This window comes from Pieris rapae, chromosome 20 (assembly GCF_905147795.1).
Source record: "Pieris rapae chromosome 20, ilPieRapa1.1, whole genome shotgun sequence".
NCBI classification, from domain to species: Eukaryota; Metazoa; Arthropoda; class Insecta; order Lepidoptera; family Pieridae; genus Pieris; species Pieris rapae.
In genome coordinates, this window is record NC_059528.1 from 4,282,490 (window position 1) to 4,298,899 (window position 16,410).

The following is a 16,410-nucleotide window of genomic DNA, read 5'->3' on the forward strand; positions in this document are numbered from 1 at the left end:
CAATTCCTCAATTAAGAAAATAAATAGTCAGGCATTTCTACCGTGAGTTAAAACTAATTTTCGTTTCATTTAAAAAAAAATATAACTGTCAACAATACCTCCTTACTCGTTTACTTATTTTTATATATATTACTTAGTTTTACTTATTACTCGTTTTCTAAATTTGATGATGAAGTTTCTTGTCTCTTGTCGCGGTGTTTGTGGTTAAACTCCTCCGAAACGGCTTGACCGATTCTCATGAAATTTTGTATGCATATTGGATATGTCTGAGAATCGGACAACATCTATTTTTAATCCCCTTAAATGTTAAGGGTCCACCCCTAAATATATTTTTTAAATTTTTTGATAATTTTTTGATTTTTTTATCAACTGTATCAACAGGATTAAAAAATACAAACAACCCTAAATTTTCAACCCTCTACGTGATCGCCCCTATTTTTTATTATAAATGATATACATGGCAAAACGACGTTTGCCAGGTCAATATAATATGACTAGTTTGAGTACAGTGAGATTTAAACAATCCCCTAAAAATTCCTTAATAATATTCCCCTCAGTGAGATTCGATGGCAGCGCGGTGGGACAGATATCTCGTCCAGTGGCGGACGCGCATTGTCTGGCGTAGGAGGGGAACTACTTCTATGGCCTGCTGAACCTTCCGATGCAGGACTTTATTCGTGCAGAGTCTCGTCACCCGAAGGACACTATGCCCAGAAGGACGTTCAGATATTTGTTCGAAGTTAGTTTTTTATATAAGATTTGATGTACTAGCAATAGAGATACGGAAGGAATAGGGAAGCCAAGGAATCCTAAGAAAACAAACACATTCACAACTGGGTTTAGAACGCATTGAAATATCAAGACATTTTATGAAAATTCATGTTTTGAGGAAAATATGATAAAATATGTAAATTTTAGTTAAAAATAAATATACCTACTTGTTTACTGTTACTGATTCATATGATTGCATTATCATTTGATAGTTGTTTTAGTTTCATCTTTGTTTTGGTACAGATCCACCAAAAATAGCTGGTTTTACATTTCCTTCGGACCTAGTAGAAGGCAGTTCTATACAAGTTTTATGCGGCATCACTTCTGGAGACAAACCTGTCTACTTCTCCTGGCTCAAAGATGGACAGACACTTCCATCCAACCTTCAGGTAGCAAAATAACATTTTTCATCGATAGGCAGTATTGCCTAATAATTTAATTGCACATGAAGTATATGGTTTGTCGGCATTCGAACTCGTTAATAGCTCCCACGTTAACAGAGGAGTTACTTTTTATTTTATTAATACCTAGAATTATACGGCATCTGTAGCGAAAATTGTAATGATTCATTTTTTTTTATAGAACAGGGGGTAAACGGGCAGAAGGCTCACCTGATGTTAAGTGATACCGCCGCCCATGGACATTCTCGTTGCTCTCCCTGAGGGCTCGCGAGTGCGTTGCCGGTCTTTTAAGAATTTATTTATTTTAGTTATTAATATTTTGTGCTCCAGTGGGCGATGAATAACGCCAATTTTTTTAGTTCGTGAACTTAAACTATGTTAAGAGTTAAGTACTATAAATAGATAAGTATGTATTAATAATAAATCTATAACCTTGTAATCAGGTTCAAGAGAAATCCCTAGATGAATTCAGTTTCCTGATTTTCTCCCACGTGACGTCACAGCACAGCGGCGAATATACTTGCGTCGCAAGCAACTCTGCGTCTGAGGTTAATCATACCGCAAGATTAGCTGTTAAAGGTAAATTTCAAATATAAGTCAATCCTTACTTATTATAAAATGAAATCTCATGCCTGAATACTACCGAAATAATGTTTTTTATCTATAATAATATTTAATAGCTAATCTACGTAAACTTACTGATTTATTAAAACTATGGTTTTAGAAGTCGCAAAACTCTTTCCTTTTTTTAGAATTAATTTTAAACATGGAATTATGTTTTATTTAAATATCCAATAGTAAAGTACAAAATATTTTTTTAATAAACTTTATGTAAATATTTTCAGTTGCACCGTCATGGGTGTTTGAGCCGCAAGACGTATCTGCACTACTCGGTACTCCCATTCTAGTGCATTGTTCTACAAAGGGATATCCGGAGCCGAAAATATCGTGGCATAAAGGGCATGGTAATAAATAATTTCATCTTGCATTAAAATCTTTCCACATTCTGCATTTCAAAGAACATTTCACATCCATTTGAAACAAATAATCCAAAGTATGAAATAACTGTTTATATTTCATTATTTTATTTTTTATAAGCTTACACTAAATTACAAAAAGAAACAAATTAATCGCTAAAAAAAATAATAATAATATATAGTATATCTTAAGACATCTTGGTTTCAGGTTCGAATCCAACTGATTTCCGTCCCCTAACGGGTCTTGAAGCGGCAATATCAGTGCTGGGTAATGGATCATTAAGCGCGCTATCCGCGTCTCACACACATGAAGGTCGCTACATGTGCCGCTCTGACAATGGTGTTGGCAGAGGACTGTCGAAAATCATCACTATCTCTGTCAATGGTAGGAGCCAGTTCTTCACATAACTCTCTGACATCCATGTACTTGCTGGAGGTTGGAGATTCCTGTCGTAACTCCTTTGCAGGCACAAAAGGCTAATCTATATGGATCTGTTGGTTGGTTGGTAGTTGAAGTAGTAATTTCAATTGTCATTGGTTCTACGCTATTCAGCCTGTGAATACCTGCTGCTGGATATAGGCCTGTCTCCTACATTTCCAGTACGGACAGTTCCCCACGCTTTACATCCTATGCCTTCCCTCCATTTTCACCAGGTCATCTGTCCTGCTAATGAGACGCCCTCCAATGTTTCGCCTATTGGTCCTCGGCTTCCATTCCAGGACTTTTTGCCCCATCCGCAAGCCGTTCTTGTGCCCCCTTGAAAGTTTAGTATCCGTTTAAAATAAAAATTTAATTAAATAATAAACAAAATTTCAAATTGTTACAGTTACTACGCGGTTAAAACTATGACAACTTGAAAAAAAAAGAAAAAGAAAAAAGAAAGAAGCTTATGAGCAGTATTTTTGAAACAGTTGTTTGAACATTTTGGCTATGTTTGTAGTTATCAATTTCTTAACAGAGTTTAAATTACTAATTAACTAAAAATCTCCAAGGAGTACCGTTCATGTACAATATAATTTTTTTCTTTATCTATCGTTTTGCTTCATCGACATTTTCTATGATTTCAGAGCCGGCCCAATTTGAATACTCGTCCCGTAATATGTCCGTTCGACGGACGGCGTCTGTAACACTATCTTGCGCTGCTCGAGGCGACTCGCCCATCCAACTTCACTGGACTCACAATATGAGACCTTTGGAGCTTATTACTTACAGGTAAACATTTAGTACAATACTTAAAAAGTAATGTAATTTACTAAAAAAACATCTGAAATGAGAATCTTATGAAAAGCATATGTAGTTAGTTGTTAATGCTTAATTATCCGAAAATATATGTTTTATTCTACATTTTAATATCTATATACATATAGGGTATTTAATATGTATTCAACAATATTATGTTCCAAGAATAAAACCTGGATGGCCGAGCTTAACTCGGTATTTTTTTTTTATAAATCGTGTTTTTTTTTGAAATTTTATTTAAGTACGAATTACATACTAATAAAATTATGGAATCAATTATATTCATATTTAAGTTTTTATTTGACTGACATCTTTAAACGAGCAATTCTATGTTTAAGTTGATAAAACACAAATAAAATGACATTTTCTAGAAACGATTGACTAAATTGATTTATCGCCCCCGAAACCCTCTGTATACTAAATTTCATGAAAATCGTTGGAGCCGATTCCGAGATTCCAATTATATACATATATACAAGAATTGCTCGTTCAAAGATATAAGATAAGATTTCGTAATCAGAAATTAGTTTTGTCTGTTTGATTAGTTTAATAACAAGACTACTTTTTCTTATAAAAAGTGTTTTAAATATGCATATAGTTCCAGGAAAAAATTAATAGTTTTTTTTTTTCTTTAATATTTAGAGTCTCAGTGTCGGAGAAACGATCAGAAAGCGGAGCGAGTTCTGAGTTGACGATAGCGCACGCACAACGACGGGACTCCGGCGTTTATAGGTGTCGCGCGGAAAACGCGTACGGTAGAGATGAGCTTCTCATATATCTGGCGGTGCAAGGTATAAATGCTCATAATTCAGTATGGAGACATATTATTTCGCTACACAATTTATATTGTTGGTGTTACCTGGTTTTTTGCCTGGCCTGGTGGTTAAATTAACCTGTGCTATTATATTTTTAAATTTTAAAATTCAAATTAAGGGTTACAGGAGATTCTATTTCAACAATATTTTCACATAAAATGCAAAAACTTTACTGTAAAAATATAAGTCTGCATTATATTTAGCTGGTCATAAAATAAAAATCAGTTATTACTGTCCAAAATCTAATTTAATGTATTTTTTATTGGATGTTTGGTACATTAAGCAGAATGGCGTAACTACACTACTAAACGTTGGATTATATAATTATTATTATCAAGGAAAGTTATTTAACAGAGTTTCCGGAAGCACCACGTGGCTTATCAGTGAAACAGCGCGAGGGTCGCGCAGCAACTGTGCAGTGGCGGCGCGGTTTCGACGGCAACGCGCGTCTCCGTGCGTTTCGTTTGCAGTATCGAGTTGTTGGTCACACGCAGCTGCCGCCTGATTGGAGCCTTGCTCCAACGCGAGAATTGCCCGCTGATATACTAGTTCAGAAGTAAGTAACAACATAATAATGAAATTTTCACCTCAATAAAGTAGTAGGTAATGCAATGAAAAATTTTTTATCGCGTGAACAACAAGTGAACGTATTTAGAATTTTATGAAAATATTAAATCTGAATGTTCAGAAGTCCAACTATGCTGGTATTTAATTATAACTGAATTTCTACAAGGTTATTGCCAAATGTTTGTAATAACAATTAGTCGATTCATTTTCAGGCAGGAATCGTCAGATCCTGAGTCAGGAGTTCTCCTGGAATATCGTGTTGAAGGACTAAGGCCTGCCACTGCTTATGCTTTAAGATTAGCAGCTGTTAACGATATTGGTGACAGTGACTATTCAGATTCAGTCATTGTGAATACTCTTGAAGAAGGTAGGATTTGTAGCCATACTCTGTTAAAAATAGACAAAACTTTTACATTATTACCAACAAAACACACACTCAGAAACACACAAAATAACAATAATCACAGAAAAGAATGAGAGATAACAATTTTTTTAAGAATAGGCTACGTTTTAAGTATGTAATGTGTGTGTGCTGTGGTTGTATTGGCCTTGGTTCACCTTTATTATTGTATGTGATTATGTGAGTATTTTGTATATACTTGCAGCTCCATCAGAACCTCCCAGAGGAGTAGAAGTCCTACCGGATGCTCCCGGCGAGCTACTTATAAAATGGCAGGTGCGTATTTTTTCTGTCATGTACACATATATATAGTCCTAAGGAAATTTGTTGGCATGATTAGTGGCTTTTTCTGCCTCATTCCAGGCTCCTAGCCAAGAGGCATGGAATGGCGAGCTCTTAGGGTATGCAATATGGTGTCGGGGTGAAAACGCATCTCTATCTATTTCTGTGGCTGGATGGGCAGCTGCAAGTGTGAGACTCGGGGCACTAAGACCACACGCGAGATATGACGTCACAGTTAGAGCGTACAACTCTGTTGGTGCTGGACCGGCGTCTACGCCTCTAGCCACTACAACATTAGAGGATGGTATGTATTTTTCATAGTACCATGACATGTTAAGTTAAGCTAATGATGTTAAGCTTCCCTACATTCATTTTAACTGACTTCAAAAAAAAGGCTAATAGTTAGGCAGAACCTTCCTTCCTTGACCATTCATATTAATTTAATTTCCATGGGATGATCTTGATTAAATTGAGGTTTACCCTGCACTTACCAATAACATGACTAAAACTAAATTTTATTTGTTGCAGTACCTGACGCACCCCCTCAACATGTACGCTGTGAACCACTTTCATCACAATCACTCCGTGTCTGGTGGGAATCACCTCCACTAGACAAACGAGGAGGAATGCTTATAGGATATGAGATATCCTACAGAGTAAGAATTTGTAGTTGACAGTTCTTAATAATAATCTAAAAAAAAATTGAAGTATTGAGAAATAAAATATTATCTATAGTAGTTTTTAATAAGTGTATGACGCTCGTTATTAGTAAAGGAAGAAGGCTTATGTCATTTGTTTGTGATTGTTTTAGACAGAAAATGACTATCTCAAATTTAATATGTTTAATGTACTGGGAGCTTAAGGCTCTAAATCATAATGGAACCTTTATGTATCGACACATTGCATATTTTTCTCTCATTACCTATTTTATAGCAGTATGAAGACTTCTGTGACTGACACACATCGTCCTATTTTTTAATAATTCAATATATGTATCCAGTCGGTAGAACGTGCATCAGGCGTGTGGGAACGCCGGCGTGCTGGAAGTGGTGAGGCGCAGTTGTCCGGACTGCGAGCGGGAAACTACTCGGTACGAATTGCTGCTCGGTCCACTGCTGGCTTAGGAATCCCAGCACATATATACTGCGCTACGCTCGATGACAGTACGTACATACAGAGCCAATTAAAATCTAATTATTACGTAAACAGATTTAATGAGATCCATAGGATAAATTAAACTAGGTGACAAATTGTTCTTAATTTACATCGTTCTACAGTTCCAGGCCCTCCTGCAGATGTAAAGGTGTTTCCTCATACAGAAGACTCGGTTATATTGAGCTGGTTACCGCCAATGCAAAAGAATGGACAAATACTTCACTATCGTGTGTACACTCGTCCGCAAAGGTGTGTGTAATTCTATAACACTGGGGCTATTTAGGCAAATGATCAGGGCCATGGCGCAGACAGATGTCCGGAAGTATTTAGTTTAAAAATGTATGTCTTTATCTTTTACAGGATAGAACGATAGATTTTTTCGTGAATAATTCGTTAAAGCAGTTAAAAATAAGCCTAGAATGATGTTCGTTTATACTAAAATCATTCTAGTCGCAGTTGATACTGCGACCCGCTTTACCTATGCTAAAGGCAGTGCCTGTGCTATCAGGAATTACCAGCACTTCGACTTTCAGTGAGCAGATGTGTTGTATATCTAGTGCCCAATAAAATAATTATACATTTGATTTAATTTTTAATGGCAAGATGCCTTTAAAAAATTAGCGTGGGCGAATATTTATAGCATAAGTTTGACACCACGTTCTACGTACTTATATATAACTTAACTTATTATTATGACATAATGTTAATGTTCTTATTATATGACATTATAAAATCAACATGACACTTGCATGCCTATTTACATATGGCTGAATGTTCGGATTATTATAATTAATCTATCTAATTATACCACTATATCAATCGAAAATAAACGATCCTATTAAAATAATATAAAATATATCGTTCGGCGTTTCGTACAACCTACTTATCAGTTACATAGTTCTCTTAAATGATTGTAACTGTCTAAAATTGTCTATACAGGATAGGTCGTCAGAGTGAAGTGGTGACGATATCCAGCAGTCAGCAGGATCAAGACCAACAATTGGTTGTATCGGGACTGCAACAACAGCTGTATGAATTGTGGGTGTCAGCCGCAACAGCCGCAGGGGAAGGCGATATGAGCACCATTGTTGCTGCTAAGCCTAGCGCTAAAGTTAAGTTAATGATAATTATTTTTGAACAATTTAACATGACAAATGCACTGTAAGGAATGAAATATAAATGACATTTACCTGATACCTAGATCATACATGACGCCTCAAAAAATGCGTGATAATCCCAAAAACTATTCATGCTATCAAAAACTCAAAAAGTTCTGCATCTATTGAGCTGAAATTGTAGCATGATATATAATCCCCATCAAGGATTGTTTTTATCAATTTGCATCAGTCACGTATCCGCGACTACAAAAAATCAGTTTTGTTTTACGATCAGCTATGTACCAGTGACCGCGCCATCTGCCGGAAGCGAGGAAAACAACCTCAAAAGTAATGGCGCAGTTACATGAAAAACAATATTTTCCAATTACATTGTTTATTTACAAAAAAATTAAGTATGTTGCGTGTTCCCAATTTGCGAAACAGTCTATATACCTACGCAAACAGTGGAAAAACAAAAAATATTGTTTATCCACAAGTATTCCAAATTAAACTTATATGAAATGTAACGTATGTATACTTTGTTTCTCATTTCTTAACCATACAATCACAATGTGCCACAGCAAAGCATTGCTGGGTACAGCAGTTATAAGAAACTCGAACTCTTCCTTAATTTAGAATATAGTTGATTTAAATTGAGACGAACATCTGATTTTTTAGATCCTTAAACATTTGTGGACATATAAACACACGAAATTTAGGAAACCAAATTGTTTTTTTAAGTTGTGAAATTTAATAAAAATATCTTATCAATACTGAATGCTTATATGATATAGGAATAATATATTTCAGGCGGGGCTAAAGTGAGTTCATTCCCTCGTCGTTTGACAGTTCCTGTGGGCAGTTCGATTGCGATTTCATGTATTGCTGCTGGAGCTCTTCCTGTGTCACGACTTTGGACTCGAAGACGACCACCACCTCCTCATGCTGATCATCGAATAAGAATGGAGGGGCATATTCTTGTTTTTAACAGTAAGCGTACATGTTTTTTTAATTAATACGGTAAATGACACTAAAAAAGCATAGATAAAACAATAAACAATACAGTAGGCTAGAATCGAAACGGCAGAAGTATGTCTACAGTATGACATGAGATGTTTTATACATTTCATAAGTATTAAAATGATTAAATATCTAAGAGCATACAAGAGGAGGCTGATATGGCACCCTAAGTCATATAAAAGAAGAAATAAATCTTATGAAATAGCCTTTTCACATTGAGAGTTTTATGTAATACTAATAAAATAAAAGACGCATTAAGAAATTATATGTATCATTTCTTAACGCATCTTTCATTTCTCACAGAGACACCTCTGTACTAACACTATAATTTAAATTTAAGCATTTAAACCTATATATTCTGAAATATTTTGATTAATTAGAAGGGATGGGGTACACCCAATAACTTATATTCATTTTAAAATACAATCGATAGTTGACAACTAATATATTATGCAACGTTACCGATTCGTATAAGACTCTTGTGCGAAAAGAACATTAAGCTTCAAACAAAGATATATATTTTAACATCCCTACAATAACAGAGTCACTGTAAAAACAATTTTGAGGATATGATAACACAAAGCTTTCTTGCTAGATACATATTTTGTAATTCTATTTATTATCTAAATAAACTGTACCATAATATATCTATTGTTATAATAATTCATTTGATATTATTTATAAACATTAATAAACAATATTCACATTTTTTACAGAAGTCGAGCCAAGTCTAACAGACAACTACACCTGCACAGTTCGGAATCGTTGGGGTGAAGATCACGGTACTTGGGAGTTGATGGCATTGGCTCCACCATCCCCAACACGTCTTACCCTTTCAAGCGCATCACCAACCGCTCTACTTCTTGCGTGGGACTCTTCTGGAGCTCATAGTAAATTATTCAGTTTATGTAATGTTGTCTGGGGACTCTTAATATAAAATAATTTAAAAAATGGTTTAATTTGTTACCCCTGGTTATTTCGGTCACATAAGTAATAAGTGCGGCTTTTGTATTACTTAATAATGAATGCTAGAAAGTTAAGAATACGAAAATGTTAATGATAATTACTCCTCCTTTTAAACCTAAATATATAATCTTCATCTTATACATATTAATTATATTTTTGTATTTTAATGTTTTATTATTGTAAGCTGTCATTATTGTAAAAAAATGCCAAGTTATTTGACTATTTTTTAGGTTATAGCTTAGAATACGCGCGAGGCGAAGCTCCATGGCAGTATCGTTGGGTTTGGGGCGAAGCACGAAGTACGTCACTTCGTGGACTGGCTTGTGGAGCCTCCTACCGAGTGAGACTGCGAGCTATGGGAGATGCTGGAGCGGCAGTAAGTGACGTACTACGTACTGCAACACCTGGTGGATGTAAGTATGGCCATTTATTATATTATAAATAAGACGACAACTTTCAAGGCATTTTTTTTACAATATAGCTTTTTTTAGGAAAGTGTTTCATGATCCTATAAGTTGTAGTTACATAATTTATATGCAACTATACAAAAAGGCGCAAAATTTAAATATTACAACACTTAGGGCCTGTTTCACAATGTCCGGATAAGTTCCAAATAAGCTATTTATTACTTATTGGTAGGATAAATAGTATTTTTGCGTTTCACGACTGTCAGATAGCGCTATACGTCATGAAATGTGAAGTATCTTATTTGGAACTTTTATCATTCAAATAATTTATGTGTTGCATAGCTATTTGGCACTTTATCCATACATTGTGAAACAGGCCCTTAGTCATATAACATCAACTTTTTCTATTAAGCGACTCTCTTGAATGCCCACATTTCTGGGAATTTCGTAATGCCTCAAGCCTCAAATAAAGTTTATATTTTTCAGTATCAAAAGCAGCACTTGAGAAACAGCTGATCAGCACAAATAGCACCTGTGTTAAGTTGAACATGCTGACCTGGGACTGTAACGGCTGTCCGCTGATTCATTTCATTATATCCATCCGAGGGTTTGAGGAGTTTTCCTGGAAGTCAGAGAGCGTAGAATTGGAGGCTAGTCCAGTAACTTTCTGTACTCTTCGACCAGCTACCTGGTACCATTTGAGGATCGTTGCAACTACCACAGCTGGAGTCACTACAGCAACTTATTACTTCGCTACACTTACGGAGGGAGGAGGTAAGCACGTTTAAGATCTTATATATATATATATATTCACTAGACAAGTCACCGGAACAACAAGGGGTAGAGTGGCCATAGAAACGCCAGAATCTACACGGACGGAGGACGACAGTCTAATGTCTTTTTTGTGGTCTATCACTCCATTGTGTGATTATTTTACTCCACTTATCCTTTTCCCTGATTATGTGGCCTGCCCATTTCCACTTTTGTCTTCTTATTTTCAAAGTTAAAGTTATGTATAACATAACGTTTAAGATCTTAAGGAATCTCAAATACAATTCAATGACAAAATATAATCATCGTGTATTATGGTTTCTAAACGTTCTCTGGAATTTGTGTAATCACATAATCAACAGTTTTTTTTTCTTCTTTTCTGTTTCATATTACAAATTAATCTTCAATATATTGGATTACCTGTGTAAGATTATCTTACCTCTCAAAGTTTACAATTTGTAAGTACAGCTAAAACATAAGTTATTTATTAGGACCACAACTATGTGTTTGCTTTATACTAGATCGCATACCAGCACCAGCGCAATTTCCATCTGGTGGGGAAGACATTGTTAGCAATGGCGGTGGCGCGGCTTTGTTGGCAGCTGTAGCCGCATTTGTTACAGCTCTCATGCTACTCGCCGTAGTTGCGTATAAGCGAAGGTAAGTGTAGATGAAATATGCATCTTCATCTTAAATACGAGTTCATGAAGAAAACAAAAATAAACTTCCATACGATATAATAAATGTATATACGCTTGGCACAATTTAGATAATATAATTACAGAATACTGCCTGTGTGAACTTAATTGTTTGTTACTTAAAACTACAAAAAAATCAGATACAAAATATTCGAACTGGCCCAGTCGTTCTCGCGTTTTGCAATATATTTTGCAATTAATTTGCTTTACTGCTATTTAAAAAAAATATTCTTACAATTTTAATTTAATAATGTTCATTTATTATTTATTGTGTTTTTATCATGCTGTACTTGTATTATAAGTATAAATCAGGAAAACAGTTGTTTTATCTGATTGATAAAGTGTCTATATTCTTTTTGTATTTTATTTCAGTAGCCGAGTAAAATGTTTCACCAAGGGCTACGAACCGAGCAGTGTATCTGAAGATGAGAAGTCAGTAGAGAAAAGAGACAATCGGCGAAATTGTCAACAAGTCTATACTTCATCACCTATAAAAACTAGCAAGAAAGACCAGCAAGGTAAACTAATTTATAATAAATTCTTCCAATTTGATAAGGTATTACAAACTTAAAACAAATATATGAAAATTTATTTATTTAATCCACTACATTATTCTACTAACTCCAAAATAATACCCACACCAATTATCCCACATAAAAAACGTTAAAAAATTATATTACTATGTCTAAATCTTATAACTAACAATATAGCAAGCAACTTTTGTAAGCTCAGCCAGTGTACAAACAAATAGGTTTACCTCAATAGAAATTTTGTTAATTATTTGTATTTCTCGCGTGAGTGGCGCTTTGCTAACCAAGTTGGAATGTGCGCGCGATTAAATGTAAAATGTATAAAACACCACGATACTTAGGTTCAAAGATACTTCATTTCTCAAAGAATTATTTCACTAGTGAGATATTTTAGAGTAGGTTAGGAACGTTCATCGGGTAATAAAATTATTTAAAGTAAGATATATAAAATAAAAAATATTAGTATTACAAAAGTGCAAGTTACATTAAATGTTTTAAAAATCATACTTCATATATTTTAACATAATGTGTGGTTTGTAACGTAATCAAATAATTGAAATATCAATGTCCTTTCGACCTTTATATAAACTATGTGGTAACTCATGCATGCATTTTATTTCAGAAATGTATGAAATAAGTCCATATGCAACATTTAGCATGTCAAGTGGCGCCGTTTGCAGTGAAAGTGTAGATACAGCAGGCTCAGTGAAGTCAGTGGGTCCTGTTGGAACTGTGGGGTCAGTGGGGACGGGTGCTAGTGGGACACTTAGAACGTTCGGTCGTGCTGAACCCGCGCCCTTAAGTGCAGTACCTCCTCATCGCTCGCATATGCACCGAGATCCTGTTGATTCAGGTAAGTTAAAAAAGTAATACAAATTTCTTATTTTAGTTAAATAATATAATAATAATAATAGTTATAAAGCCCGTTTAATTTCTGATCGTGACAAAAAAGATATTACACAGTTAAATATCCTATATTATAGTACCGTGGATCGGAACCTCTTCGCGGGTAAAGGCCTCCTCTAGCTTTTTTCAACTGACTTTGTCCGAGGCTTTCTTTCTCTATTACCTGTTACCACTTCTATTTTCTTATCCACCTTTTCTTGGGGCGCCCTCTTCTTCTTCCCCCTCGGCGCTTTATTCATCATTAGTAAGGTCAATGCTTGAAACCAGCTACATTATAATATGATCCCCAGATGAAAGATATTATGGGAAATTGAAAGGGTGCAAAAGAAGGTTATGTTTCTGGCAGAAACGGCTTGAACTGTCCAGAGTCAAAAACCTCCCATTATCCGGTTACTCTCGCTGCTAAATGGGTTTCTCGTCGTTTCGCCGGAAAGCGAAATCTTTTTGTGAAGCGTGAGGTGGCGTAATATACTGTGATTTAGAAATATACTTCAAAAAAGACTAGTGGTTAGCAGGATTTCTGTAAATTTTGTGAAATAACTGAATTGTATAGTTTTATATTATTTTTAGTTAAAACTTGGCCATGTATGGGCTATAACAAATAAATAATAGACTTTCACTTACTTATAAAAAATATGACATTAAATTAAACGTATCTGCAGACGAGTATACGCTATCCCGAGCGATGACGCTGATGGTGCGTCGAGGTGAATCTGACTCGGATTCATCCGGGTCACCCGAACCATGCGCCGAGTGTACGTCTAGCGCTGCCTACCGGATACATTGCGCCGTGCCAAACAAAGGTATGCTTGTTAGCAAGTATAATTGAATGCCTAACTAAAATAAATTTAATTATTATTATTATTATTAGTGGCGTTAGAACCTTTTTAGGTATGGGCCTCAGATTTATGTTTCATGATCATTTGAAAATCTAAAAGGCAAGTAGGTGATCAGTCTCCTGTGCCAGACTCACGCCTTCGACTTTTTGGGTTTAGGTTACTAACAATAGAAAAAAGGTATTTAATACATTGAAAGTTGTATAATCACAAAATTGACTGCCTATCTAACTTCAGGGTTAAAATTAAAAAAAAAAACTAGTAAAAATTTACTCTCATCGTTTTACCCTAACGCATCAAAAAAATTATGACTTCAAAAATGTGTTACAGAGGAAGTATTTCGTGGTGTGACGGATTCCAGCGCTGAATCTTGCACTTCAGGGTCAAGGGACAAGGCTCGCAGGAGACCACGCCGACACACACCTACTTCTACCAGGTAGTATTAGTACCAGCAGTAACATTTGTTAAAACATTGTCTGTATCGCAAACGCAGCCTTAGTTGGTTTGCAGTCTTACTTGTAAATATTTTATTTTTAATCAGAAAGATTCATTTATTTCAAAAGTTGAGTTCGAGTTGATTTTACGCACCAAGTAAATATTATACATACAAAAATATTAATTGATTAATGGAACAATTTCAGAAAAAAAGTATTATTAGTTTTTTTTAATGATAATCAAGCGAAATCTGTATCTATCTGAAAATAGTTCCGTACTCTTTTATCTTCACCTATTGTCAGTAAAACACAATAGATGGCGCTAATTTTGGACTTTATTAATCTAGGGTTACGGTAGATGTGATTTTCCTGCTATGCTATTATAATTATGAAAATTGCAATAGATGTCGCTATTCTAATTCCTTTGTTTGTTATTGTTGCGCTATCTATTGTATCTATTCAAAACTAGCATAAACTTGAGTGAATTGTACTCTTAAATAATTTTCCATGGGCCTATGTCACTTAGTTAATAAATTATTTTACACTAAGAACCAAATTCGACTGTTTGACTATTATTTTAATTACAGATACCCTCAGCGACAAGAGCAAGAAAGAAGGGATTTTACAATACATGTTTAATTAAGACAATAAAGACTGCTACAAGCAATTAGAGATAAATTATAACTGTTAGTAGATATATGGACAATTTAATGTTAATTTTTAAAGATATTTAATATAATTTTTATAATTGACTCGAATTATTCGCGGCCTATTTGGATATTATGAAGATGAATGTGTCATCGATAAAATAAATCAAAATTGTAAATTTTCTAAATATTTTTTTGATACATAGGTGTTTGTAATTTAGGAAATCTATGAGATAGCTGTATTATAAATCAAATTTAAAACTGCACAAATGTTTTTTGTAATAACCCAGAGATGGCGTTGGTAACAAATTTGGTAAAAAAATAAAAGCAGACTCAAAGATACAATTTTGTGTATATATGAATAATATCTGGTGGTTAATATAGTGTATATAATATATGTATACTGGTAATTTCACTACCAGCAATTCCTTACTACAGGGCTAGAGGATCTCGTTCCTATTGCTAAAATGCTTCATGTATTAAATCAAAACCGTGTCTGAACCATTTTCCTATTGTTAATAATTTTATATTTCTAAGGTCGGTCTTAGCTACAAAAGTGCTTTATTTTGATGTTAAATTATGTCTGTAAGATGTAATGTACTCAGAAATCAAGCTGCGTACATAAAAACATCTAGTATTGTACATATATATATCTAGTGTTCATACAGTATTCGTCAGGGCACATTTTTCCGTTACTTTATACCATGTCCAGCTTTAACTCGAAGTTGCGTAAATATATTTTTCAAATAAAACGAATTTTCTGTTAAAAATTGAAAACAAAGAGTCGGCAAAGCATTGTTAAAAATATATTTAGGAAGCTCCCAAATATCTTATAAGATTCTTAATGGGCTACTGAAGTGTTTATAACATAGTCATATGTCATAAAATGATTGAAAAAAAAAGCAATGTTGATTGTTGAAGCGTCTTCGGTTGCTCATATAAACCGTGCAACATTATAAGTTTAATTTGTAATTAGATAAAAAAAGGTTTCTTAAGAATAAAAGAATGCCAACATTCATCTCTGGGTGCAATTGTAATACCAATATTTTGCTCTTTTCATTAGTTAGAATTTTTTCAATTTCAAAGATATGTAGAGAGTTAAGAGAATATGGAAGGTATAATCTGAAATGCCAGATCGTGGAATTGATTTCACCAAGACATTAAGCAGAAGAAAAGGCTTAGGGAACTAAAGGTTCATGTATTTTTAATACAAAAGAATCATTTATGACCAGTTCTATTTGAATTGGTTGGTATGAAGTAGCTCCTATGATCACGTTGTATATTTTCTTTTCACCAGTTGCTATTTTCTTAACTGCCAAAATGATGGTATTTATAAGACCTATGTTTATGTATTGCAATGCTGTATATATTTAGTGGTTGGTACGAATGTTTGCTATTGTTTTGTGACAAACTATAGTCACGTATTCTTGCTCAATATTCAGTATGTTTAAGATTTTATTTAATTCTGCTAAAAGTCACTGCCGTACTCT

The 16,410-nt window shown here is 34.5% G+C and overlaps 2 protein-coding genes and 2 long non-coding RNA genes across 4 annotated transcripts; all 4 read left to right on the plus strand.

Annotated features, from left to right (window-relative positions):
- Positions 1 to 625: 625 nt before the first annotated feature.
- Positions 626 to 6,546, plus strand: LOC110993662 (Down syndrome cell adhesion molecule-like protein Dscam2; the record flags this gene model as incomplete). Its single annotated transcript, XM_045632544.1, has 13 exons — positions 626 to 739; positions 1,015 to 1,160; positions 1,616 to 1,751; positions 2,018 to 2,137; positions 2,358 to 2,534; positions 3,218 to 3,362; positions 4,032 to 4,180; positions 4,559 to 4,760; positions 4,984 to 5,138; positions 5,377 to 5,447; positions 5,535 to 5,757; positions 5,982 to 6,109; positions 6,454 to 6,546. Coding segments are annotated over exons 5-13 (1,230 nt in total), but the record flags the coding sequence as incomplete, so codon positions are not given.
- A 20-nt stretch (positions 6,547 to 6,566) lies between these two features.
- Positions 6,567 to 7,714, plus strand: LOC123690083. Its single transcript, XR_006750896.1, has 3 exons — positions 6,567 to 6,616; positions 6,731 to 6,857; positions 7,548 to 7,714. It is a non-coding gene; the product is annotated as an uncharacterized LOC123690083 (long non-coding RNA).
- Positions 7,715 to 9,465: 1,751 nt separating this feature from the next.
- Positions 9,466 to 10,855, plus strand: LOC123690082. Its single transcript, XR_006750895.1, has 3 exons — positions 9,466 to 9,615; positions 9,922 to 10,104; positions 10,585 to 10,855. It is a non-coding gene; the product is annotated as an uncharacterized LOC123690082 (long non-coding RNA).
- A 541-nt stretch (positions 10,856 to 11,396) lies between these two features.
- LOC110993661 lies at positions 11,397 to 15,672 on the plus strand. Its single transcript, XM_045632774.1, has 6 exons — positions 11,397 to 11,529; positions 11,940 to 12,085; positions 12,720 to 12,950; positions 13,666 to 13,806; positions 14,170 to 14,275; positions 14,861 to 15,672. Exons 1-6 carry the CDS (start codon positions 11,498 to 11,500, stop codon positions 14,910 to 14,912), a joined length of 708 nt encoding a protein of 235 aa, XP_045488730.1. The 5' UTR covers positions 11,397 to 11,497; the 3' UTR covers positions 14,913 to 15,672.
- The last annotated feature ends 738 nt before the right edge of the window (positions 15,673 to 16,410 follow it).